Source organism: Rhinatrema bivittatum, chromosome 3 (assembly GCF_901001135.1).
Source record: "Rhinatrema bivittatum chromosome 3, aRhiBiv1.1, whole genome shotgun sequence".
NCBI lineage: Eukaryota > Metazoa > Chordata > Amphibia > Gymnophiona > Rhinatrematidae > Rhinatrema > Rhinatrema bivittatum.
In genome coordinates, this window is record NC_042617.1 from 536,902,505 (window position 1) to 536,929,000 (window position 26,496).

Genomic DNA, 26,496 nt, shown 5'->3' on the forward strand with positions numbered 1-26,496 from the left:
TTTCCTTCTTCATATTTATATACCGCATGATCAGTATAAGAACAATAAAAGCAGTTTACAGTCAAACACTCATAATCTTTAAAAACAAACTAAAGGACAATTTAGTTGACAAATTTCTTACTCATACCAGCCCATGAAACAAAAAAATATTCCTTTAAAATAAAATAAATACCTTCTCTAATTTACACTCGTCAAATAAATAGCCCCTATCTTGTTACCCTCACTTAGCCAGCCATAGGGAACATGCAGGCCTTAACTTGCTTACAAAATTTTAAGCACTTTAATTCTACTCTTGTGAATACTGGAAGGCTTTCCATAACTGAGGGATTATGATGGAAAAGGTCCGATTGGCATACCATCTATGATAAAACTTCCAAGATTATGCTGCAACCAACAAACAACCCTGCGGCGATGTGAGAGGCTGACCAGATTTATACCTGTACCCTCACCATCAATGGTATAACCTTGTGATATTAAAATCCTCAAAAGCATTCAGGACAGGAGGAAAATCTCTTAGGAAAAACTCTTAGTGCACCTTTATGGCCAGATATAAGCACAGAAGCAGTGGTCATCTTTCTTCCCTCTCTCGTGCATCCAAACCCTGCTGGCCATATCACAGTGCTATGGTGCACTAGAACTGTAGCCTTAGCCACAGAAAGGTTTATTCAAGTATAAATTAATAGTCTATACAGAAATGCCAAGCTGTACAAATGTCTACAAAACCCACACAAAAAAGCACAAATCTCCCACATGTTGCCACATTTTTATCCCGCTAGTCTGTTGAAAGAAGCTATTTCATTCTAAAGTATTTCTGAAAAATTATCAGTGAGCCCATTTTTGTACATAGAGACATTAGGAAAGCAAAACAAACTGAACTAAATCATATCTTCAAATTTGTATTTTTTTAAACTGCATTGTACTTTGTGTGATTTCCATTTTGATTCTTTCATATGGACATTGAGTTTGATGAGGTGTCTCACAATATTACACTATCCACAAGAAAATCAAATCCTCCCTTCTCTCATTTTGCTGGTGAGGGGATAGGGCAGGCTATGGTACAATACAGTGGTGTAGGTGTCTCAAATACACATACTAGAACTCAGACCTCTGCATTGTTTTGTTATTGCTACCAGAAGACCAGGTATCATATGACAGTGCAAGGTGTTACCTGGGATCAAGTTCCTTAGCCACTCGTTTTGCTTTATTCCATTCTTCTCCTTCAATGAAGGCATCAATTGCCTCCTTTATCAGATCCAGGTTCAGGAAGAGCTCTGCAGCCTACACATACAAAACAGAAAACAGCATCAGCATCTATCCAACTGCTAACATCTGTTAGATTCTAATGTGAACACCTGTCCAATTGAATCCTAACCTCTAGCTCACTAAGAACTAGCTTGCTTACTCTTCTCTAAGCACCAATGCTCATTCCAATGCCTATAAAAATCATGTTGATTAATTTTCTCCCCACAGAATATTATCCACCTGGTGATTTTCTAAACACTTTTTTTCCAAACACCAATGCCTTTTAGACTGTTCCTGCAAGCATCAGAAATGGATGACTACTACCTGAACACATGCTCTTGTCCCAAAGTGCCATCTGCCAGAGTGCTCCTGATACAGCAACTCAAACTCAAATTTGGTGAGGAATGGAAAGAGGTCTCAAGTCAGCAGTGAAAGGATGGGCTATGCTATATATGGTATGGGCTAGAAAGATTCTCAGATGGATGCCAGCATCACTGAAAAGATTTGTGTGAGGCAGTGCCTCTAGTGTTCTCCTATTTACCTGTGCAGGCCGAGACTAGAGCCTGGTTCACTTTAAATCCCTTAAGAAGAATATGCTTCATGGCCAGGATCCTGCGGGGAAGGTAGGGCTCAAAGGGCATAACCAGAGACTGGGGAATAAGAGCTGGGATCCAGATGGGTATAACTAAACCAGGCCCAGGTCTCCGGAAGGAAGGCAGCTCTGTCCAAACACTGAGCTGAGACAAAGCAGCACAAACTGTGAGTAGAGAGAGTACACTAACTGAAGGTAAAGGCAGTCTACTGTTGTGCATATGAATGAATCTGTGAATAAAGACTATGTTTAAGAAAGGCTGGAGTCAGACTGAATTTCTGACTCCAGGCCTGTGGGAATCAACGCTCATTCTCACAGTCTGCAAAAATGGAGATAGTTCTCTAAAAGAAAGGAGAATAAATGAACTGCTAGTGACGTTCTGGATTATCTTTTTGTGTAGAAGATTGGCACTTTGAAATATATGTGATAATCAGATCCATCTTGGGTTCCACTGAAAGATAATCTGGGTTTCCATTTCTGGAAACCATTTGTAAGGGAACAAAACATGTTTTTTTCTTTATCAGTAAGATATATTGGAATCAGAAATTAGGCAACACTCAAGTCTCCCGTCATAGATGAGTTGAGTATCCTCCATAATAACATCATAAATTATATTTAAAAAACCCAAAATGGCCCATCCAGTCTACCCACTAAAGTGTTTAAGTTTGTAACTGTCATTCTATGCAGCAGAAGAGGACCGGAAGGCTCATCTGCATACATTACCCAGCAGCCACTGGAAGAGGACTCCAGAGGTCACCATGAGCGATCTAGACTTCAGACTCTACAGCCCCAGCTTCCAGGGGCCTCATATGCCCCTTGCAGCAGACAAGGACTGGAAAGATTATCTGCAAACATTACCCAGCAGCTCCCAGGAGATGACTCCAGAGGTCACTGCAAACAATCTAGACTTCAGGTTCTACTGCCCCTTGCCCTCGGCGCAAATAAAGCTACTGTGCTGTGCTTTTGGTGCCAATAACCAATTATGTGCTGGCCTATAACACAGGACAGTGCTTTGGCGCAGTCACTGTTTCATGCTTGACAAAATGGAGAGAGACAAATTTAGTTTTTATTTGGGGAAGGAAAAAGGATCTAGAGTCTTTTGTTTACACCACAAGGCAAACCTAGATCACGTAAATCCATAGGCTCTTCTAGAAGAATCCTTTCTTGAGACATATTGTCAGATAAATCAAGCGGTTGCAAATTCAACCTCTTAACATCCAAATGGTAAGCAACAGAGACTTGACGTTGGAATGGCACCACCTGAACATAAGATATGTAATACTGGGTCAGACCAAGGGTCCATCAAGCCCAGTATTCTGTTTCCAACAGTGGCCAATCCAAGTCACAAATACCTGGCAAGTACCCAAACATTAGATAGATCACAAGCTATTATTGCTTATTAATTACAGTCATATGAGTTTATGGATTTAACTTCTAGGAACTTATACAAACCTTTTTTAAACCCAGTAACACTAACTGCTGTAATCGCATACTCTGGTAATGAATTCCAGAGCTTAACTATGCGGTGAGTGAAAAAGAATTTTCTTCGATTTGTTTTAAATGAGCTACTTGCTAACTTCATGGAGTGCCCGCTGATCCTTCTATTATCTGAGAGAGTAAATAACCGATTTACATTAACTTGTTCAAGTCCTTTCATGATTCTGTAGACTTCTATCGTATCCCCCCCTCAGTTGTCTCTTCTCCAAACTGAACAGCCCTAACTTATTTAGCCTTTCCTCATAGGGCAGCCATTCCATGCCCCTTATCATTTTGGTCGCCCTTCTCTACACTTTCTCCAGTGCAGCTATATCCTTTTTGAGATGCCGTGATCAGAACTGCACATAGTATTCAAGGTGAGGACTCACCATGGAGCGATACAGAGACATTATGACATCCTCCATTTTATTTTCCATTCTTTTCTTAATTCCTAACATTCTGTTTGCTTTTTTGATCACCACAGCACACTGGGTCATCGATTTCAATATATTATCCACTATGACGCCTAGATCTCTTTCGTGGGTGGTAACTCCTAAGACAGAACCTAACATTGTGTGAGTACAGCAAGGGTTATTTTTCTCTTTACTACTTTGCACTTGTCCACGTTAAATTTCATCTGTATTTGGAAGTACAATCTTCCAGTCTCGCAAGATCCTCCTGCAATTCATCACAATCTGCTTGAGATTTAACTACTCTGCATAATTTTGTGTCATCCGTAAATTTGATCACCTCATTTGTTGTACCCCTTTTCCAGATCATTTATAAATATATTAAAAAGCACTGGTCCAAGTACAGATCCCTGAGGCACTCTACTGTTTACCTTTTTCCACTGTGAAAACTGACCATTTAATACTACTCAGTTTCCTGTCTTTTAACCAACTTGCAATCCACAAAAGGACATCACCTCCTATCCCATGACTTTTTAGATTTCTTAGAAGCCTCTCATGCGGGATTTTGTCGAACGCCTTCTCAAAAATCGAAATACATCACCTCTTCTGGTTTATTTTGTCCAAATGTTTATTCACCCCTTCAAAAAAAATGTAGGAGATTTGTGAGCAAGACTTCCCTTGGGTAAATCCATGTTGGCTCTGTCCCATCAAAACATATCTATCTAAATGTTTTGTGATTTTATTCTTTATAACAGTTTCCACAATTTTTCCCGGCATTGAAGTCAGGCTCACCGGTCTGTAGTTTTCCTGATCACCCCTGGATCCCTTTCTAACTATAGGTGTTACATTGGCCATCTTCCAATCTTCAGGTACATCGGATGATTTTAATGATAGGTTACAAATGTTTACTAACAGGTCTGAAATTTTATTTTTTAGTTCTTTCAGAACCCTGGGGTTTATACCAACCAGTCCAGGTGATTTACTACTCTTCAGTTTGTCAATCAGGCCTACCACATCTTCCAGGTACACCGTGATTTGGTTCAGTTGATCTCAATCACCACCCATGAAAACCTTCTCCGGAACAGGTATCTCTCCAATATCCTCTTCAATAAACACTGAAGCAAAGAAATCATTTAATCTTTTCGCAATGGCCTTATCTTCTCTTAGTGCCCCTTTAACCCCTTTATCATCCAATGGTCCAGCTGACTCCATTGCAAGTTTTCTGCTTCGGACATATTTTAAAAAGTTTTTATTGTGACTTTTTGCCTCTATGGCCAACTTCTTTTCAAATTTTCTCTTAGCCTGTCTTATCAATGTTTTACATTTAACTTGCCAATGCTTATGCTTTATCCTATTTTCTTCTGATGGATCCTTCTTCCAATTTTTGAATGAAGAACTTTTGGCTAAAATACCCTCTTTCACCTCACCTTTTAACCATGCCAATAATCATTTTGCCTTCCTTCCACCTTTCTTAATGCCTTGATCCCGAGTGATGAGATATGGGGAAGTCCTCAGTTGGTTCCCTTGATGGACATTTCCCACAGGAATAGAAACCAAATTTTCTCTGCCAAAAGGGAGCTATGAGAATCATGGTACCCCTGTTTCCTTTGAGCTTCAATAAAATATTCGCATTGGAAGATATGCAGGGTGAAGGTAATCCAAGAATAGCTTGTTGCAAGCCTGCTGCCTGGAAAAGAATGAGACTTTCTTGTTCCAAGGGAACGTGAACAGATTCACCACCTGTACGCTCAGTGGTAGAAAATCTCATTTGCTATCCCCCTGATAGAGGGACCACTTGTGAGTTTGCAAGGACTGACCCAGTCACTCCCAATAAGAATTTGGCTATGAATACCATTCCCTGCAAAATGGCCCAGCCCAACAGATGGACAGCCTCCTGACACAAGGGATACAAATTCGTATCTCCCTGCTTGTTGATGTAGTCCATTACCACTTGACTGTCCATTTGGATAAGGATTACTAGGTTGGACAACCAATCTCTGAAAACCTTTAGAGCATTCCAGGAGCTCCAGGAAGTTTATTTGATGTAACGTCTCCTGGGCACACCATAAGTCATGATTACAGAGGCCATCTACATGAGCTCTCCAACCCAAGTCAGATGCAACTGTCATGAGGACAATTTGGATTGGAGATTGATCCACCAGGACAGAATCAAAGAGCGGTTAATTGACTTGGATGCTGTCCCAAAGGTCTTGAGTTGCTTGTAGCCATTAAGACCTTAAGGTCTACTGCAGTGTTTCCCAACCATTTTTACTTTGTGGCACGCCTGGCACAAGGATCACTTTGTTGTGGCACACCATCCACTTCCCCATCATCACTTTCTCTTCTCTTCTCCTACCCCTTGGCATCATCACCTTCTCCCTTCCCTCCTGGCCCCAGCATCATAATCATGCCTGTTCCCGGTATCATCATCTTTTTCCCTTCCCTAATCCCAACCCCCACTGGCATCATCATCATCACCTTTCCTCTCCTACCATCTCTTCCCCTTCCCTTGTATTATCATCACCTTCCCTCTCCCTCACACCCTGGCATCAATATCACCTTCTCTCTCCACCTCCTCACCCCTGACACCATCATCATCTTCATCACTACCTTCCCTTTCATTCTACTCCTCTCCCCATTCCCTGGCATCATCATTATTATCTTTTTCCCCCCTCCTCCTCCTTACCTTCGGGTGACCTCCATCCCTCGTCCCCACCACTTGGCATCATAATCACCTTTCCTCTCCCTCTTCTCCTCATCCCCTGGTATCATCTCCTTCCCTCTGCCGCCATCCCTCTCCCTCACCTCTTGGCATCATCACCTTCTCTCTTCCTCCATCCGTCTCCCCAATCTCCAGGCATCATCATCATCTTGGAGATAATAACCTTATTCAATAAACATACACACGGTTAATGCGACTCCAACATTGCTCTAAGAGCCCAACATTGCTCTAAGCTTCAACGGCAAGAGGAAATGTGGAAAAAAGGATTTGCATTCACAAAAAAGCAGGGAGTAGCTTGCTTGTTACGGCGGTTACTACCCCAAACCAAATAAGCCTGATACTTCACGCATATCCAGCATAGCTCTCTGTTTCAACGGCAGGGGAGAAAGACCGCTACTTCATGCATATCCAGCATAGCTCTCTGCTTCAACGGCAGGGGAGAAAGACCGCTACTTCACGCATATCCAGCATAGCTCTCTGCTTCAACGGCAGGGGAGAAAGTCTGCTATTTCACTTTCAATGCATATCCAGCATAACTCTCTGCTTCAATGGCAGGGGGAATGAAGAAAAGTGGATCTATATACAGACAACAATCAACAAGGACTGAATTACATAGTCTGGGTAAACAAGCATGGGTGTAGCTTGCTTAATGCGGCGATTACTACCCTTAACTAATTAAGCTAGATATTTCACTTAGATGCAGTTCCAACACTGCTCTCTACATTAATGGTGGGGGTGGAAGGGAAATAGAACCAAAAGGTTACTAAGAGCCAAGAGAAACAGATAAGAATTAAAAAAAAACAAAAAAAACTGCGAAGCTTGCTGGGCGGACTGGATGGGCCGTTTGGTCTTCTTCTGCTGTCATTTCTATGTTTCTATATCACCTCTTCCCCACTCCTTCACATAATCACTTCCCTCTCCCTTCACTCATCATCATCATCACCTTCCCTCTCCCCCTCTGCCTCCACCCCTCTCTCTGTGTCTCTTGGCATCTCCTTCCCTCTTCCTCATCAATTTCCCTCTCTCTCCATCCCCTGGCATCATCGCTTTCTCTTCCCTCTCCTTCCACTCCGCATGTCAATCACCTTCTCTTTCCTTTCCCTTCAACTCTGGCATCACTTGTCCTCTTTCTCACTTCCTGGCATCATCATCATCTTCCCTCTCTCTCACCCCATGGCATCATCACCTTCCCTCTCTCTCCACTCTTCTCCCCCACTGACATAATTATCAATCTTCTGTTTCCCTCACACCCTGGCATCACCTTCCCTCAACCTCACTCCTAGTATCATTATCACTTTCCCTCTCCTTCCACCTTTCCTCTCCACCCCCTTGAATCATCATCTTGTCTCTCCCTGTCCCTCCTCCCTCTATCTCTGGCATCATCACCTTCCCTTACCCTCTCCCCCCACACACTGTAGCACATTCATCTATCCCTTTCCTCACTTCACTCCCAATCCCTGAACAGCAAAAGTCTGGGAGAAGGCTTATCAAGTGCTGTTTCTTCTTCCTTTGCTAGCCTCCATCTGCAATCTGAACTGCAGGGGGCCAGCAGGTTTCAAAAGCCTACACAGTCCCATGCAGTTTCTGTTGTGCAGGAAAGCCAGCAGAGGGGAAGCAGGAGTACCTGCCGATAAATTCTGCTCTCCAATGCCCCCTTGCTGGCAGGAGGACATTCTGCAGGCCAGGAGGGAAACAAGAAATGAGACTGCAGCCATGGCTTACCTGCACTCCAGCCATGGCACACTGGTTGGGAAACGCTGGTTTATTGGACTCATGTGGAGATGTAAAATGGAAGTGACATGTACTGTTGATGTCATGAGGCCCAACAGCCTCAATTTTTCCCAAGCTGAAGTCTGCTGACTCTTCCCTTGCGGACATCACTGTGGCAGTCCTTTGTTGTGGAAGGAAGGCTTTCACCTGAATCCAATTGAGGTGACAGGCTCAGATAAGACTTGGGGTAGTTTACTATGAACCCTAGTATCTCCGTCACCCAGATGGTCATTATCAGTTTCTGAGCTCCTGCCTGAGAGGCGCTCCTAACCAATCAATCGTCCATGTGTAATTGTGCTGCCACCACAGCCAAGTATTTTGTAAAAAGACATGAGGAAGATGTTAGCCCAAAAGGAAAAATGCAATACTGGAGGTGGCAGTCTCCCACGACAAATTGGAGATATTTCCTGTGATCGGGAAAAATCTCTATATGAGTGTAAGCATTCTTCAGATCAAGAGAGCATATCCAGTCCCTTTTTTGCAAAAAGGGAATTAAGGTAATCCAGGGGAAACCATCCTGAAATTTTCTCTTTTGCTAATTTGTTCAAGGCCATTAGGGTGGACAGAATCCTCCTGTTTTCTTTGGAATCAGGAAATACTTGGTGTAAAATCCCTTCCCTCTTTGCCTTGGTGGAATGGGTTTGACTGCTTTTGCCATTAAAAGGAAGGAGAGCTCAATTAGAAGCAGTTCCTGATGTGTGATGAATGACCCCAATTGAGGTCCACAGGCCAATTTGGCAGAAGATCCAATAGATTTATTCTGTACCCTCTTCTGATGATGCTGAGAACTTATATGATGGAGGTTACACTGGGCCACCAGTTTACGTAAAATCGTAGACTTCCCCTGACTGGAAGGTCCTCTGGCATGGGTACTGGCTATGTTCTCTACAATCCAGTCAAAATCCATTTCCTGAGGTTGACTGGATTGCTGTTTGGGGCTTAGGTGCCCTCTATTGCCTTGGTTGGGCATGAGGTGTTTGCTGTATATGGGACTGAGAAGGCGGAGAATAGTGCCTACTTTGGGTGGAAAAAATGCCTCCTCTTCCCTGGCCTCGGATACCTCCAAAAGGAGGCGGCTAGGTCCTGAGTGCCAGCGGAAAGCTGCTGGAGTATTGCGTAATGATCGTGCGACTGCATCCCTCAATCTATTTCCGAAGAGATTCTCTCAAACATGGCACATCAATAAGTCTTTACTGCACTTCTGGATGGAGATCTGAGGCTTGCAGACAGACAAGTCTGCAGGCTTCTATCCCTACGACACTGACTCTCGATGCTGTTCTGAAAACATCAAAAGTTGAATGGACTGCCTGTTTCCACACTCTAACCCTTACTTTACAGGATGGCATCTTGCTGCTTTTGAACAAGTTGCTTGGCCACCCCTGCACTTGGCTTCACTACTGGTATACTGGTTCATGAAGAGCTGATAGGATGAGCTATATGGTGTCTGCCTTCCCACTGATAAGAACCACATAGAGAGGGGTTTTCCCACATCCTCATCTAAATCTCCTGAAGGATCATGTGAACTGGGGCTCTACGAACTGGAGGATGTCCAGTATTTTGGTTCTGGACTCATCCTCCATTTGTAAAGTAAAAGGAATGACTTTTGCCATTTTCCTTACAAAACTTGTGAAGAGGAGGTCCTTCTCTCTGGTGAAGGATGGAGGAGAGCCCTGTCAGCACTTCCTCTTTAGAGGAGGCTGCAGAGTCATAGCCGTACCCCCAATAATACTCAGAGTCTCACTCACATTGGTCTGCTGGTGGTGAGTGACCTCTCAGTGCCCAATCCACAGCTAGTCTCCAGGACTGGTGCACTCGGCTGTTTGGGCATTGATCCCGAGAATGTTTGATGACCTGGGGGAAGCTTCCTCCCATGAAGAGCCGGAGATCAAGAGTGGGGAAGCAGTCATTGACCTTAATGCTCCTCCAATCAACAGTGTTGTATCTGGCACTGGCGCATTGATGCTGAGCATCTGAAGGGAATCAAGCATGACTCAAGGATCGACAGTGCTAGCCTCTGTGTCCTCGCTGCCTCAGCACTGAGGCCCTGCAGCACCTTTTCTAAGGCTTGCTGGATAATTTTATTCAACTCCTCTTCAAAGGTTGCCAATGCCATCACTGACTAGGAGGCATGGGGGGTGACCACAACCTCTTTGGAACTGAGAAGTGGATCAATGACAGACATCAGAAATGGTGGAGACGGTCACGAATCCCTGGCATGCTTACAGGATAAGCCCTCCTTGCTTCAGGATCACTTCTGGGAGTACTTGGCATGCACCACACTGTCCCTGCTCTTGGTATCAGCACCAATAGAGACAGTGATGATGCTTTATTGGCTTCCCTTGATGCGTGGCATGAGATCTTCTTGATGCCAGAGTCAGTGATGTGGAATTAAATTGATTGAGAGAAATCAAACAGTAGCATGTCTCTGGGTTCTCTATCGACAGGATACATCGAGGGAAATGATGGCCACCCCCAATGCCATTGATGTTCTTCCCATCGATGCAACTCTGAAGTCCTTCCATGCTGCTTCTAATGCCGATGGATCAGTCTTCCTGTGCCCAAAGAGACTATCCATAAATTCTAGTTGGGACCGGCATCCTTTGAGGGTCATTGCTGCATATTTTCGACAACCGTGGAGATCTTGCAATGTCCATGATAGACAGGGTCCTTTTACACAGAGGGCATAGCTGGAACTGCTAGTCATGTCTGGCCAAAATAAGAGAGACTCAAAATCGAATTCAATTATGGGTAATTATGGGCCTTGGCATTGCAGTGTTCTTTTTGATTACACCCAAATTGTGGCATGTTCCATTAGCATGGGCTCAGTCTCCATTGAGAGGCTTAAAGCCTTGGGCAGCCACATTTGAATGAGTTGCAATAGATCTACATTCTTCACCAATTCCGATGCTCCAATGAGATGAATATTGTTGCAACTACCTTGATTTTCCTGATCTTCAATGCAGTTATTCAAGTCCTTGTTTTCTTTCTTTAAGGCTTCTAGTTGCACAGTAAAATAATTCGCCACCATTTCCTGAGTCAAGATATGGCTTTCCAGCTCTTGTAATTTAGTAGTATGCTTGTCCAAACTCTCCCGAATCTCATCCACAGATGACAATAACTTGTTTAAGCTATCCACTAGCACAACAGTTACATTCTTAGAGATGTCCTTAAATCATATTTCAGTTCTTGCAATGAGGCTTCTGCCTCAGATGCCACTTTGTGATTTCTGGGCCAAAGTTTTTCTTTCACCAATCTTGATGATCTTGTGTACATGCCACTGCAACTGCATAAAAGTTGTTCTCTAACCATTAAGGTAAGTAATCAGCTCAAAAACCACTAATCTGATAGTGAAATTAATCCATAATTGGCAATCTCTGCAGAGTACAACTAGAATGAGACTTCTCAGCGGCCCAGCATAACTGGAAGTCCCAAAAAAATAATCTATTCTTCATACCAATTTTCTACAGCTGAGAGTGATTTTAAATGCTCTAAGAACATTGGCTGAAGATCATACAAATACAAATGGACAATCAAATTGCCATGTTCTAGATAAACAAGCAGGGAAGAACAGGATCCTACCTACTCTGCAAAGAGACCATGGATATGTAAAACTGGGTGACCCATAGGAAAATGCAGATTTCGGCAATCTACCTACCAGGAAAGAACAATATAATAGTCAATAGATTGTGCCATTAGTTACCACCACACAAATGGTCACTCAACAATCTCATACTACAGGACATTTTCACAATTTGGGGCATCTATTTGTATCTCCATTCATTCACAAACTACAGAAGTATTGTTTGAAAAGGCTATCACAAGATGCAATAGCGAATGATACCTTTCTAATTCCAAGGAACGAACAGATGGTATATGCTTTTCCACAAATTAAATTAATAGCAAACAATTCTGAAATTAAAAAAGGACAGAGAAACAATTTTAATAGAACTCTGCTGGTCTCATCAAATTTGGTTCCTTTGATTGATTAGACTGGTGGCAGATGCACCTGTAAAGTTACCAATATTTCTGAATCCATTAACCATTTTGAATTTATTTATTTATTTATTTATTTATTTATTTAGGGTTTTTATATACTGACCTTCTCGATATACATATCAAATCAGGTCGGTTTCCATAGAACAAAACTGTCGCCGGTAAGGCGTTACATTAAACAACAATAGACAGAGTACTGAACAGATAACATGCGGCGTTACATTAAACAATCAACATATTGAACAAAAGAACGTAAATCAATAAATATTAAAAATTAGATGTGAAAGAAATATAAAATAGACAATAAAAATTTGTCAAATAACATGAATAAATGATAAGATAACTGCAAGATAACTTATAATATTTATTTATTTATTTATTATGCAAGATAACTTATAAATAAATGATAAGATAACTGAATCTCAAACTCAAGTCGCTAGCATTGATAGCACTGATGATGAAAGCAACTTGATCATGCAGGTACATTTACCATAAAGAATAAATGAAATTCTAAAGTCATCCAGAAAACCTGCCACAAGAAGATCCTGCAATTTCAAATGGAAAAGGTTCACTAACTGATGCCCAAATCAAGGAGAACACCCTTTTGCATGTTCAACTTTGAAAATACTTCAATAATTACTTCACCTTATGGACTCTGGGATAAAAACAAATGGATTGCATCTTATTTCACACCTCTCATCCTCTCTGTAAGGATTGTTGATTTGAGGAACAGTTGTATTGGCAGCACCAAGATCCAGTGTATTAACTGTGCCGATATGTGCCCTGAGGCTTGAGGGAGGAAGCATTATTGTTGAAGCTGTGTGTGTGTAATGCTCTGGTGCTCAATGCGTCAATCGCACCACCACTCGATGTGCTGGTGAATAGTGTACCATGGTGCTAGTGGTTCATGCACTGACTGTGTGGCCAGTGTTGAGGAATGGTGCTTTTTCTTTTCACTCAGCCTAAAGTCCAGAGAGGCACGTGAAGGGCTTGCCAACACCTGAGAATGGCACTTTTGCTACTTGCTTGAACCCCCAACAAGGTGGAGAGGCCCCAGGCCTGCTCCAACAAGGTGGTAGACCTACTAAAGGAGCTCCTGCTTAACTCAGGGAGCCAGAAGAGGTTCTACTCTGGAAGGAGGAATGGCTGAGGCTCTTCAGAGGCTTATGCAGCAACTCCATCTTCCAGGCTCTGGATTTCTGAGATCATGGAGACATCCAGCCACAATGACAGCAGATGGATTGGTTGTGGCAGGTCGTAAACAGTGGCAACAAATTTCATGGCCATCAGTGATGGACATCTTCCTACTACACACACAATCCCTGAAACCACTGATGGTGGGCTTCTTAGAGTGGACATTTTCTGTGAAGAACGTTTTTTTTCCCCCAATAGCACTGCAAAGTATTATTTGAAGGGCTGCTGAGGCAGCAAGGCAACACAATAATAGAAAAAAGTTATAAAACTGAAGATTTAATATGACATATAACTTAGAGCAAAAGCTCTATGAGCTAAGAGAGAAGGATCTGTTCAGCACATCTCTCATGTGTCATGGCTAATTCAGTCCTGCTTGTCAGAGAATCCTTTTACCATCATCTTCTGTCGTCTATCACACAACTAATTTCTAATCCAGTTCATCTCCTTGGAACTTACCCAAGATGCTCAGTTTATTTTAAAATATTTTAAAATGCTTATCACATCAAAGTCATTCTAAGCAAGGAACAAAATACATAATCATTTAAGACAGCCAATTACAGACATATCAGTTCAATGCAGAACAAACTCGATAATCAGACATTATAGCTTGTTCAAATAAATGTTGCTTCAGTTTCTTATGAAAGATATTTATATCCAATATGGTTTGCAGCTCAAATGGCATTCCATAAATACAGGACCAATTACTGAGAATGTTCTCTGTCTTGGGGAAACTAATTTGGCGTCTTTGAGGGAAAAAATATTGCCCTTGAGACTGCAGCACATGCTGTGGAGTAATCGGTTGAGGTCATCCTTCAAATATTGAGGTTTTCCATCATGAATCACTTCAAACACCAATAATACTACCTTAAACCATATTCTATATTGTATAGGTAGCTAATATAAATGCGCAAGCACAGGGGAGATATGCTCATAAAGAGAGTTAGAGGTACACAGCTGAGCTGCTATATTTTGAATGAGCTGAATAACCCATAATTATATTTTGGGAAGCCCCACATAAAGGGCATTACAATAGTCTAAAGAAGTAATTATGAAGGCTTGCACAACAATATGAAAATTTTGTAAAGGCAAGATGTATTCCAGCCTATGAATTAATCTAATCTTATAAAACATAGATCTCAGTAAGAAGTTAATCTAAGGTTTAAAAGACAATGATGAATCCATTAAAAGCACAAGATTATGGATACATCATGAAAAGAGTAAAGGAATCCCTACAATTGAAAGATTAGGTAAATCAAATTTTGCAGCAGTAAAGCAGACCAGCAATGCCTCAGATTTTTTTTAAATATTTCGAGAAAGACAATTGTGAGCTAGCCAGTTATGAATCTTATCTAAACAGTCTATCAATTGTTTAGTAATTATGTTAATTTATTGAGTAACAGGACAAATGAGCCTTATATGTCATCTGCATAAATCATGAATCTCATCTCTCACTTGGAAATAATAGTACAAAGTGGTTGTATATAAATATTAAATAATACTGATGATAACGTGGAGCCCTGTGAGATTCCAGCACTGATGGAATACTATGAAGAAATATGTTCTGCAAATCTAATTTGTTGCTGATGATTTGTCAAAAAATTATGAAACCAATCTAACAAACAACTGCCTATGTTCAGCATAGTGAATCTATCTAACAACAATGCATGGTTAGCCATATCAAAGGCAGATGATATATCAAGAAAAACCATGGCTGCCCCTTATCAAGATGAGGCAACAAAGAATCATATATCGAAACTAAACCATTTCAATGCTGTTCTTCGTTTAAAAAACAGCTTTATAGGTATTGGCATAATATTCTTCTATAAAATCATATTGTTGAGTCAGGACTATTTTTCTAGGATTTTACCTAAACAGGTAAATTGGTAATAGGTCAATATGCAACAAAATCACCGAGAACTGCTGAACCTTTTTGAACAGATTGAACCACAGCACATTTGAGGGATTGTGAAATCTTAGCATTTTGCAATGAAAGATTAACCAAATTAGTCAGAACATCCAAAATGTGATCCTTTAACTGATTAAAAAAAACTACGCAGGACAAAGGAAAATTGGTTCTTATCTGCCAATTTTCATTCTAATACCACAGATCAGTCCAGCCCAGTTGGGTTTTGCATCCCTACCAGCAGATGAAGTCAGAGAAACAAAACTTTGATGCACTGCTACATAACAAAGAGTGCCACCTGCAGACCCTCGGTATTGACCTATACCCAAGACAAGATTAAACTAAACACCCTTCGAACAGGCGAAAGGAATCAAAGGTTTGGAAACATGAAAACTTTGCATGTCCTCAATGAAAAACGAGACAAGAACTGAAAAACACTTAGGATCCTGTCCAACAAAAATCTCCTCCTCCTCTTTTTTTTTTTTTAATCATGGCAGGAAAAATTCAGTCTTTCAGAGTCAAATGGGTGGGCCTCTGGACTGATCTGTAGTATTAAGGGAATGAAAATTACATAGAAACATAGAGAGGATGGCAGAAAAAGACCAAACGGCCCATCCAGTCTGCCCAGCAAGCTCCCATACTTAACAGTTTCACAGACTGCCAAGGTCAGGGCCCTTAGCAGGTAAGAACCAATTCTCTTTCCTGAGCATACCCAGATCAGTCCAGACCACTGGGAATGTACCCAAGCACCCCTAAACTGGACGGGTACCCGAAAGACCCGCTCGCAGAACACTCTCACCAAAGGACGCCTCGTCTTGCGCCCTCACATCTAACAGATAATGTCTGAAAGTATGAATCAAGGACCGCAAATCTCTTGCGGCAAAAGAAGCTGACACTCAGCCCAGGACGCACCCTGCGCCCTTGCAGAGTGTGCTCTCAAAACCACAGGAATCTGCTGCCCTTTACAAATGTACGCCAAACAAATTGCCTCCCTAAGCCAAAGAGATATGGTAGTTTTAGAGGCTTTGTCCCCTTTCCTCACTCCACCATACAAGACAAAGAGATGATCGGAATGGCGAATCGCATTCGTGACTTCTAAATAGTGTAAAAGAATCCGATGTACATCTAAAAGATGCAACTTCCCATCCTGAGGGGAATCTCTTGACCACTCCAGAAACCCCGGCAGCTCCACCATCTAATTGACATGGAAGGAGGACACCACTTCAGGCACAAAGGAAGGCACTGTTTGCAACGACACCCTGTCGATGTAAATCCGCAAAAACAAGTCCCTACAAGACAGAGCCTGAAGCTCTGAAATCCTCCTAGCAGAGCAAATGGCCACTAAAAACAATGTCTTCAGCTTCAAATCCTTCAGGGTTGCTTTCCACCAAGGCTCAAACGAGGCTCTGCACAGGACATGGAGAACCAGGTTTAGATTCCAATCTGGACAAGTCTTACGCACCATCGGAAGACGCAAATGCTTTACCCCCTTGAGGAATCTCATTACATCCAGATGAGCAGCAAGAGTTCGACCATGACACTTGTCCTTGAGCAATCCCAAAGCTGCCACCTGCAAACGAAGCGAGTTGTACGCTAAACCCTTCGCCAAACCATGCAAGACATCCACCGCCAGGGAATCCAGCTGACACTGAAGACACCACACTTCAAAAACCTTCCAGACCCAAACTTACGCCATGGACATAGTTGGTCTTCTAGCCTGCAGAAGTGTGGAAATGACTTGTTCAGAGTAACCCTTCAAACGCAGCCTCCACCTCTGAAAAGCCAGGCCATGAGACAGAAGTGATCCTCCCAATTCAAGAATATGGGCCCATGCCACAGCAACCCAAGAAGATGAGCTAGCCTGAGGGGACAGTCTTCTGCGAGCTGCACCAGATCTGCGAACCACGTTCGCCGAGGCCATTCTGGTGCCACTAGTACCACACTCCTGGGCTGTGCACGGAGCAGGAGAGAGACCTTGGGGTGATAGTGTCAAACGATCTGAAGTTGGGGAAACAATGTGACAAGGCGATAGCTAAAGCCAGAAGAATGTTGGGCTGCATGAAGAGAGGAATATCGAGTAAGAAAAGGGAAGTGATTATCCCTTTGTACAGGTCCTTGGTGAGGCCTCACCTAGAGTACTGTGCTCAGTTATGGAGACCTTATCTCCAAAGGGACAGAAACAGGATGGAGGTGGTCCAGAGAAGGGCGACCAAAAAGGCGGAGGGTCTTCATCGAATGACTTATGAGGAGAGACTGAAGAATCTAAATATGTACACCCTGGAGGAAAGCAAGAACAGAGGTGATATGATACAGACTTTCAGATATTTGAACGGTTTTAATGATCCAAAGACGACAACAAACCTTTTCCATTGGAAAAAAATCAGCAGAACCAGGGGTCACGATTTGAAGCTCCAAGGAGGAAGACTCAGAACCAATGTCAGGAAGTATTTCTTATGGAGAGGGTGGAGGATGCCTGGAACGCCCTTCCGAAGGAAGTGGTGAAGACCAAAACTGTGAAGGACTTCAAAGGGGCGTGGGGATAAACACTGTGGATCCATAAAGCCTAGAGGATGTGAATGAAGAGAGAGTGGCTTGCGGGAAAGACAGCTAATGCCTGGAGATAATACCCTTATTCAATAGACATACACATGGTTAATGCGACTCCAAAAGTGCTCTATGCTTCAACGGCAAGAGGAAATGTGGATAAAAGGATTTGCATTCACAAAAAAAGTGGGGAGTGGCTTGCTTGTTACGGCGGTTACTACCCCGAATCAATTAAGCCTGATACTTCACTTTCAATACATATCCAGAGTAGCTCTCTGCTTCAATGGCAGGGGGGTGAAGAAAAGAGGATTTATATTCAGATAACAACCAACAAGGACTGAATTGCACAGGCTGGGTAAACAAATAAGCGTGGGAGTAGCTTGCTTATTGCGGCAGTTACTACCCCTAACCAATTAAGCGAGATACTTCACTTAGAAGCAGTTCCAGCACAGCTCTCTACATTAATGGTGGGGGTGGAAGGGAAATAGAACCAAAAGGTTACATTAATGGTGGGGGTGGAAGGGAAATAAACCAAAAGGTTACATTAATGGCGGGGGTGGATGGGAAATAGAACCAAAATCTTACTAAATTACTAAATGCCAAGAGTAACAGATAAGTATGAGAGAGAGGAAAAAAAAGTGTGTAAGCTTGCTGGGCAGACTGGATGGGCCATTTGGTCTTCTTCTGCCATCATTTCATTTCTCTGTTTCTATGTGCCTGAGGATCCGACTGATGAGGGGCCACGGGGGAAACACATAAAAAAGGATTCCTGTTGGCCAAGGGCACACCAGGGCATTGAGGCCTACAGAACCGGGCTCCTTTCGTCGACTGAAAAATCTTTCCATCTTTGAGATGGCTTGCTTCCCCATCAAATCCAAATGGGGGATGTCCCACCTGGCACAGATGTAATTCCACACCTCAGGGGACAACTCCCACTTCCCTGGATCCAGTTGTTGTCTGCTGAGGAAATCCGCCTACACGCTATCTACTTCCACTATGTGCGACACTGCTAGACCTTCGAGATGGTGCTCCACCCAAGCAAACAACCTCCGAGCTTCCTGTGCCACGGTGTGACTCTTCGTACCGCCCTGTCGATTGATGTATGCCACTGCGGTCGCATTTCTGAGAATACCCAAGCCATCCACCCCATGACCAGGGGCAGGAAAACCTCCAGGGCTCGATGACTGCCCTCGTCTCGAGACTATTAATGGACCAGGATCTCTCTCCTGGAAGCCAAAGACCTTGTGCCAACTGGCCCAAGCAAACTGCCTGCCAACTGGAGAGACTTGCGTCCATGGAAACCACCACCCAGTCTGGTGTTCCAGGGCCATCCCCTTCTCTAAACTGAGATGAGACAGTCACCATGAGAGACTGGACCTGGATTCTCAAGGCAGAGGCAAAGGATGATGATACTCCTCTGACAAAGGACTCCATCTGGACAACAGCACGCATTGCAGAGGCCTCATGTGCGCAAAGGCCTAGGGAACCAAATCCAACGTGGAAGCCATGGACCTCAGGATTTATAAATAGTCCCACACTTTTGGTACTGTCAACCGAAGGAGACGCTTCATCTGGGATTGCAACATCACCACCTATCCACTACCAGGAAGATTCTGCCCCGCCGAGGGTTAAAAAGAACTCCTACGTACACCAAAGACTGTGTGGGCTCCAAATGACTCTTCTGCACATTTATGACCCAACCGAGTGACTGTAAGTTGACCATCACCATCTGAAGAGACCTTTCGCACGCCTCCTTGGACTTTGCGCGAATCAGCCAATCGTCCAGATACAGATGAACCAAAATTCCTTCATTGCTAAGGGCCACTGCCATCACAACCATCACTTTGGTGAAACTGCGTGGCGTCATCGCCAGACCAAAAGGGAGGGCCCGGAACTGAAAGTGCTGATCCAACACCATGAAAAAAAGAAATTTCTAATGACCCTCCGGATGAGAATGTACAGGTACACCTCCATGAGATCTATGGAGGCCAAAACTCTCCTTTGTGCACTGCCACTACTACGTTACATAGCATCTCCATGCGAAAGGGCGGGACCCAAAGGGACTGGTTTACCTTCTAAAAGTCGAGAATGGGCTGAAAGGAGCCCTCCTTTTTGGGCACCACGGAGTACACGGAATACCTTCCCTGTCCCTGCTCCGAGATTGTGATGGGAACAATGGCTTTTAGGTTGCGTAGACTCTGCAGAGTCCTCAGTACCGCCTCCCGCTTGCTGTGGGAGACCATGTGAGACTCCACAAAGGCCTTCGTTACCAGGCATGAAAGTCTAGAGCGTAGCCCTCTCAAATTACCTCTAGAACCCAGAGGTCCGAGTTAATCCTTTCCCACTCGTCATAAAAGCTGGACAATCTGCCTCCTACAGCTTCTACGAAGGAGTGGGGATCCCTGGCTTCATTGGACTGACTTTCCACCACCAGAGCCCTGACTTGTCCCATCTCTGGCTGACCTGCAGGCTCCACGAAAGGATTGCTGACATCCAATGCTCTGCTTCGCTGCGGAGCCAGAAGAGGAATTGCCAGACTGGAGCCTGCGAAAATCCCAAAAATGAGCCTGAGCTGGAAACACCTTCCTAGTGGGTTTCCTGTCCTCTGGCAACCTGCTCCCCTTTGACTCCCCTAACACCTTCATCAACGGTTCCAAGTCCTCCCCGAACAAAAGCTTCTCCTTGAACGGGAGGTTACAGAGCTGGACCTTGAATGATAAGTCCGCCGACCAATTACGTAGCCACAGAAGTCTACGAGCTGCCACTGAAGAGACCATGCTACAAGCCAACGTACGTACCAAGTCATACAGTGCATCTGCCATATAGGTGATCCCAGCTTCTAGACAGCCCACCTGCAGGGAACCACCGTCTTCTGCTGCTGTATGCTCCGGAACCTTCTGAACCCAGCCCAGACAGGCCCTCTGCATCAAGCTGGCGCATACCACCGCTCGAAGACTCAACGCGGAGACCTCAAACATCCGTTTGAGCTGCACCTCCAGCTTGTAGTCCTGAACATCCTTCAGGTTGGCTGCTCCCGCCACAGGAATTATTATCTTCTTGGTAACAGCCGAAACAGCAGTGTCCACCTTTGGAACCTTGAGCAGGTCAAGGGCTTCCTCCATCAGGGGATAAAGCTTGGCCATCGTTCTGCTCACCTTCAGACCTATTTCCAGGAAGTCCCACTTCCAGTTCACCACCTTCTAGATCTTTTTCGGCAAAGGAAAGGCAATTTGTGGGCCATCTAAGCTCATCCAGGACCAGATTGACCCCTTCATTATCAGACTCCTCCTGAGTAACCTTCACGCTTAACTCCTCTAAGACCTAAGGAACCATAGGCTATAGCTCTTCCTGCCTGAACAAACGCACCACCCGCAGATCATCCCCTTCAGGCACTGGGAACTCATCGGATCAGGGTCATCCTTGGAGCCATCTGCATCGGAGGTTGGTGTTTCATCCGGATCCGTACCGTAATGATTGAGAAGGTCTTCTTGCGAGTGATCGGAATCCTCCCCATCCCAAGGAGTGCTGTCGGCCCCTACTTGACACAACCCCAGATGCTGTAGAATGTCACTAGACCCGGTGAGGCCCTTCTGGGCTTCTTTATTTATTTATTTTATTTACCGTCTGTCTGACGAGCAATCAAGACAGTGTACATAGCGGTCGTGTAATATATATCTAGAGTTTCAATCTGGTTAAACCAGTCTTAAAATTTAAACATATTAAATTTAAACTATAATAAATGTCAATAATAATAAATTTAACATGTTAAGATAAATTATAATAAGATACATTTCAAGCATTCAAACGACCTAAGATCACGATAACAATTTAAAATCAAAGTAATATAAAATCTAATATTAACTTTAAAATAACAAGGAAATAAACACAATTCATATCAATAAAATAGAAAGCATTAAAATGAAAATAACAAAGCATAATGGTTATAGACACAAGTTAAATAAAAAATGATCTTATTGAGGGGCAGCAGGGCTGCTCTGCAGCCCGTTTTCTCCTGGAGCCTCTCCTGGCTAGGTATGCCTCAGGTAAAAGGAGAATACAGTTTGGGGAAACATTCCCCGAATCAGCTTCCCCCAAACCTGGGGGACCGTCCATTGCATCCCCCTCCCCATCAGAGGCTCTCAACCCCACTGGGAAAAGGGGGGGAGGGGAATCATCATCTCGAGCCGCGTCATCCTGAACTTCCTCCTCAGCGGGAGCAGAAATGGGCCTGGTTTCCCTCCCCGGCCCCCTGTCGAAGAGCCCTCCTGCCCCAATCTGCAATCCGGGCAGAGGGACCAGCATCCAGCTGTGCTGCGGAGGAGCCACAAATGCGGCATGTGGCCATTTTCTGCTTTGGTATCATTAGGGCCTCCATGAGCCATGTGGCGCACCACCTGCTAGGCCACCGACAAACTCTGACCTCGGGACTGTAGCTGCGCCGAACACCAGCTCCCGCCGGTCACGTCACTCAACTGCAGTCGCCGACTGGCCTGTCTACAAAAAGAGCAAGGGAAAGAACGGTTGTACCACGGCCCACCCCCGAGCCTATGCTGGTGCTGCTCGCCGCACGCATCTGGAGCCCTGGGCTGTCGTTGCACCTGCACAAAGGCAACTCCTCCACCCCTCAGCACTGGCCAACAGCCCCCGCTGTCCAGCCCACCACAGACGATTGTAGACAGCCTTCCCTGCAGAAAATCTCTTTATTTTTATTTATTATTATTTTTTATTGTTAAAGAAAGAAAGAAAAACTGAAGAAATACTTTCCTGACACGATCAGTGATGACCAAGAGGGGAGTTTCGGAGGGTCAAAGGAGCTAGATCCCCTGGCTATTGGACCTTCCGGAACATCGTGGACGAAGCCCAGTCAGGGATATCCAACCCCCCAGTCACCTGGCTCCACTTGAGTGATGACCCACAAAGGTGCCTAATACCTCAGGGAGCTTCCATCGTCCCCTACACCTAACACCTTGCACCTGTAAGATCTTCTGGAGTCAGAGAAATACTGAGGGACTGCAGGTGGCACTCTCAATTATGTAGCAGTGCATCAAAGTTTTGTTTCTCTGACTCCATCTAATGGTAGGGATGCAAAACCCCACTGGTCTGGACTGATCTGGGTATGTTCAGGAAAGATTCAGAGCACAGCGTGAGGTTTTAAAACCAGATAAAACACGCTCTACTTCAGATGAAACAACAAAATCAAACATGCCTCAAAGCACCTAACAGCGAAACTGTAGTTGGCAAACTTACATCTAGATAGGCTTATAATTTAAGAACCTTCTGTTCACAATATCCTGCAAATCCATCTCAGTCCAGAGAGTCAATTCTCTTGACTGAATTAGCAGGCCTGATTAAGTTGTAAACCAATGCAAAATGTTCAAATGAACAATTCAACGAGGCATGCAGATAACTGACATAATAATACCTACGTGAACTATCAAAATATTTATATGCAATATGGGGCGGATTTTAAAAGGCGCGCGAATAGCCTACTTTTGTTTGCGCTCCAGGCGCAAACAAAAGTACGCTGGATTTTAGTAGATACGCGCGGAGCCGCGCGTATCTGCTAAAATCCTGGATCGGCGCGCGCAAGGCTATGGATTTTGTATAGCCGGCGCGCGCCGAGCCGCGCAGCCTACCCCCGTTCCCTCCAAGGCCGCTCCGAAATCGGAGCGGCCTCGGAGGGAACTTTCCTTTGCCCTCCCCTCACCTTCCCCTCCCTTCCCCTACCTAACCCACCCGCCCGGCCCTGTCTAAACCCCCCCCTTACCTTTGTCGGGGGATTTACGCCTCCCGGAGGGAGGCGTAAATCCCCGCGCGCCAGCGGGCCTCCTGCGCGCTGGGCCGCGACCTGGGGGCGGGTACGGAGGGTGCGGCCAATCCCCCGGACCGCCCCGGGCCGTAGCCACGCCCCCGTACCCGCCCCCAAAACGCTGCCGACACGCCCCCGAAACGCCGCGACGACCGGCCCGCCCGCCGACACGCCCCCCTCGGAGAACCCCGGGACTTACGCGAGTCCCGGGGCTCTGCGCGCACCGGGAGGCCTATGTAAAATAGGCTTCCCGGCGCGCAGGGCCCTGCTCGCGTAAATCCGCCCGGTTTTGGGCGGATTTACGCGAGCAGGGCTCTGAAAATCCGCCCCTATGTGTTTGTTTATAGATTTCTCTGTTGGTGTCTTTCTTAGAATTGTGCCAGTGGTGCTCAGAGGCTCATGATTTCCTCTTAAAATCTATTAAATCTATTGAAAACCAGGGGACAAATTTACCTCGAGTATGCTGACTCTGCATTCATTGAGGTGCCACAACATTAACTACTGCCTCAATTTTTCCCATATAATATGGAAACCAAAGAATTTTCAGAGATAGTATCTATTTGCAGAGAGGACCCAGCCCATTCTTTGGCAAAATACTCTCTCCCCCCCCCCCCCCCCAACAATGTGTGGACAATACTTTTCACCTTTGCTCTAATAGTTGAGAAAACTTTATTTATCCAAAACCTTATAATGGTCATACCAATCCACTTTTTGGACACTAAGGGCTTGATTTTCAAAAATATTTACATGCTTAAAAATGGGTTTTACAGGTGTAAATGCACTTTACCTGTGTAAGTAGGCTTTTGAAAATTGCTACAATATATGTCATTGAATTGTCCATAGGATTTACCCACATAAGTGCATTTTATGTGGGTAAATAGCTTTTGAAAATTGCCTCAATAGTAGTTACATTTGTGTTAATCCATCTGAAAATTACCCCCTAAATGTATCAACACATCCTCTGGTGACCCAGTTATTGGGCACAATTAGAAAATCTAGGATGTGACCCATTTGATGGATAGGTTCAGTAATAAACTAAATAAAATGATCCAGAAACACAGCCAGAAATCCTTGTGTACGAGAATCCGATAAATATGGATGTTAAAATCTCCTACAATCATGAAACTAGTATATTTTAAACATAAGAAAAATCAGAGTTGCTTACCGGTAACAGGTGTTCTCCCAGGGCAGCAGGATGTAGTCCTCACATGTGGGTGACGTCACTGGACGGAGCTCTATCACGGAAAACGTTTCTGTCAAAGTTTCTAGAACATTTGACTGGCACACTGAGCATGCCCAGCATGCTATTATCCCTTGCGACACAGGGATCTCCCCCTTCAGTCTCGTTTGTAGGAAAAGGTGCGAGCGAAAAAATAAAATAATAAAATGTTTCGGACCCAACTGCGAGGGGTGGCAGGTGGGTTTCATGTTTGATTTGGACCAACAGCGTACAACTTGTACAACAGGCACAACAACTGGCGTAATGTTGGGAAAAATGAGGCAGCCTGAAAATCACAGCAGACTGGATGTGGAAGGAGTTGGGATTATACTGGAAACAAGTTCTTCAAGACAGATTGACCAAAAGCGGAGTCTTGGTGTCCTTCCTTATCTAGGCAGTCATGTGCTACAAATGTGTGAAGAGAACTCCATGTTGCAGCTTTATAGATGTCAGCAATCGGTACTGAACGATAGTGTGCTACTGAGGTTGCCATGGCTCTCACTGAGTACGCCTTCACTCGTCCCTGGAGAGGAAGGCCTGCTTTTTCATAGCAGAATTCGATACAGTCTGCTAGCCAGTTGGAGAGAGTTTGTTTGCCCACTGCCACTCCCAGTTTGTTTTTGTCAAAAGAAACAAAGAGTTGGGTGGATTTCCTATGGACTGATGTGCGGTGAAGGTAAAATGCAAGTGCACGTTTACAGTCTAAGGTGTGTAAAACTCTCTCGCCCTGGTGAGAGTGAGGCCTTGGGAAAAATGTGGGCAATACTATAGACTGATTCAAGTGGAATTCAGTAACCACCTTGGGAAGGAATTTAGCGTTAGTACGGAGGACCACTCGGTCATGTAGGAACCTTGTATAGGGTGAGTTTGTGACAAGTGCTTGCAACCCACTAACCCTTCGAGCAGATGTAATGGCTACTAAGAAGAGAACTTTTCACGTACAAAATTTAAAATCGCAGGAGTGCAAAGGCTCAAAAGGGGAGCGCATGAGCCTTGTAGTACTACATTTAGGTCCCACTCAGTGACTGGTGACCATAGAGGGGGGCTTATGTTTTTATTTATTTATTTATTTATCTCCCTTATATGGTTTGATCTGTTATTAGTCTTAGTCTTTCTCATTTATTCAGGTTCCCTCTGAAGAGACCTTCAGTCAATTTTTTGACTTTTCCTTTTATTTTATTATTTTGATTTATTTATTTTATTTTATTTTAATTTTATTATTTTTATTTATTTTATTTTAATTTTATTGTATTTAATTTTATTTAATTTTATGTTATTTCATTCCATTTATTTCTTCCGCTATTCTCCACTCCTTTTCTACATATCTTCTTAGTTCCTTCTCCCTAATCTTAGCCTAGTACAAGCACAACAATCTTTGAATTTTTCATTTATTGGACTCTTATCACTTATGACCATCATTACTATGTAATTCTTATCTACCTTGATTTCTATGTAATTTAAATTGTATATTTAGTTTTTCTTCTCTTTGACTATTACTTAAAGTTGCTTAAATGTTTATATGTTTATTGTTCCATGTAAGGCCTTATTTATTTATTTAATAACTTTTATATACCGGCATTAGATAGGCACATCATGCCGGTTTACATATTAATAAAAGCGAG

At 43.8% G+C, this 26,496-nt stretch overlaps 1 protein-coding gene across 1 annotated transcript in view; it reads right to left on the reverse strand.

The window, feature by feature from the left end:
- Nucleotides 1–26,496, reverse strand: part of IFT172 (intraflagellar transport 172) — a 649,332-nt gene that overhangs the window by 122,275 nt on the left and 500,561 nt on the right. Inside the window, exon 37 of the mRNA XM_029596359.1 lies at nt 1,169–1,278. Coding sequence (XP_029452219.1) covers nt 1,169–1,278 — 110 coding nt within the window. The remainder of the gene's footprint in view (nt 1–1,168; nt 1,279–26,496) is intronic.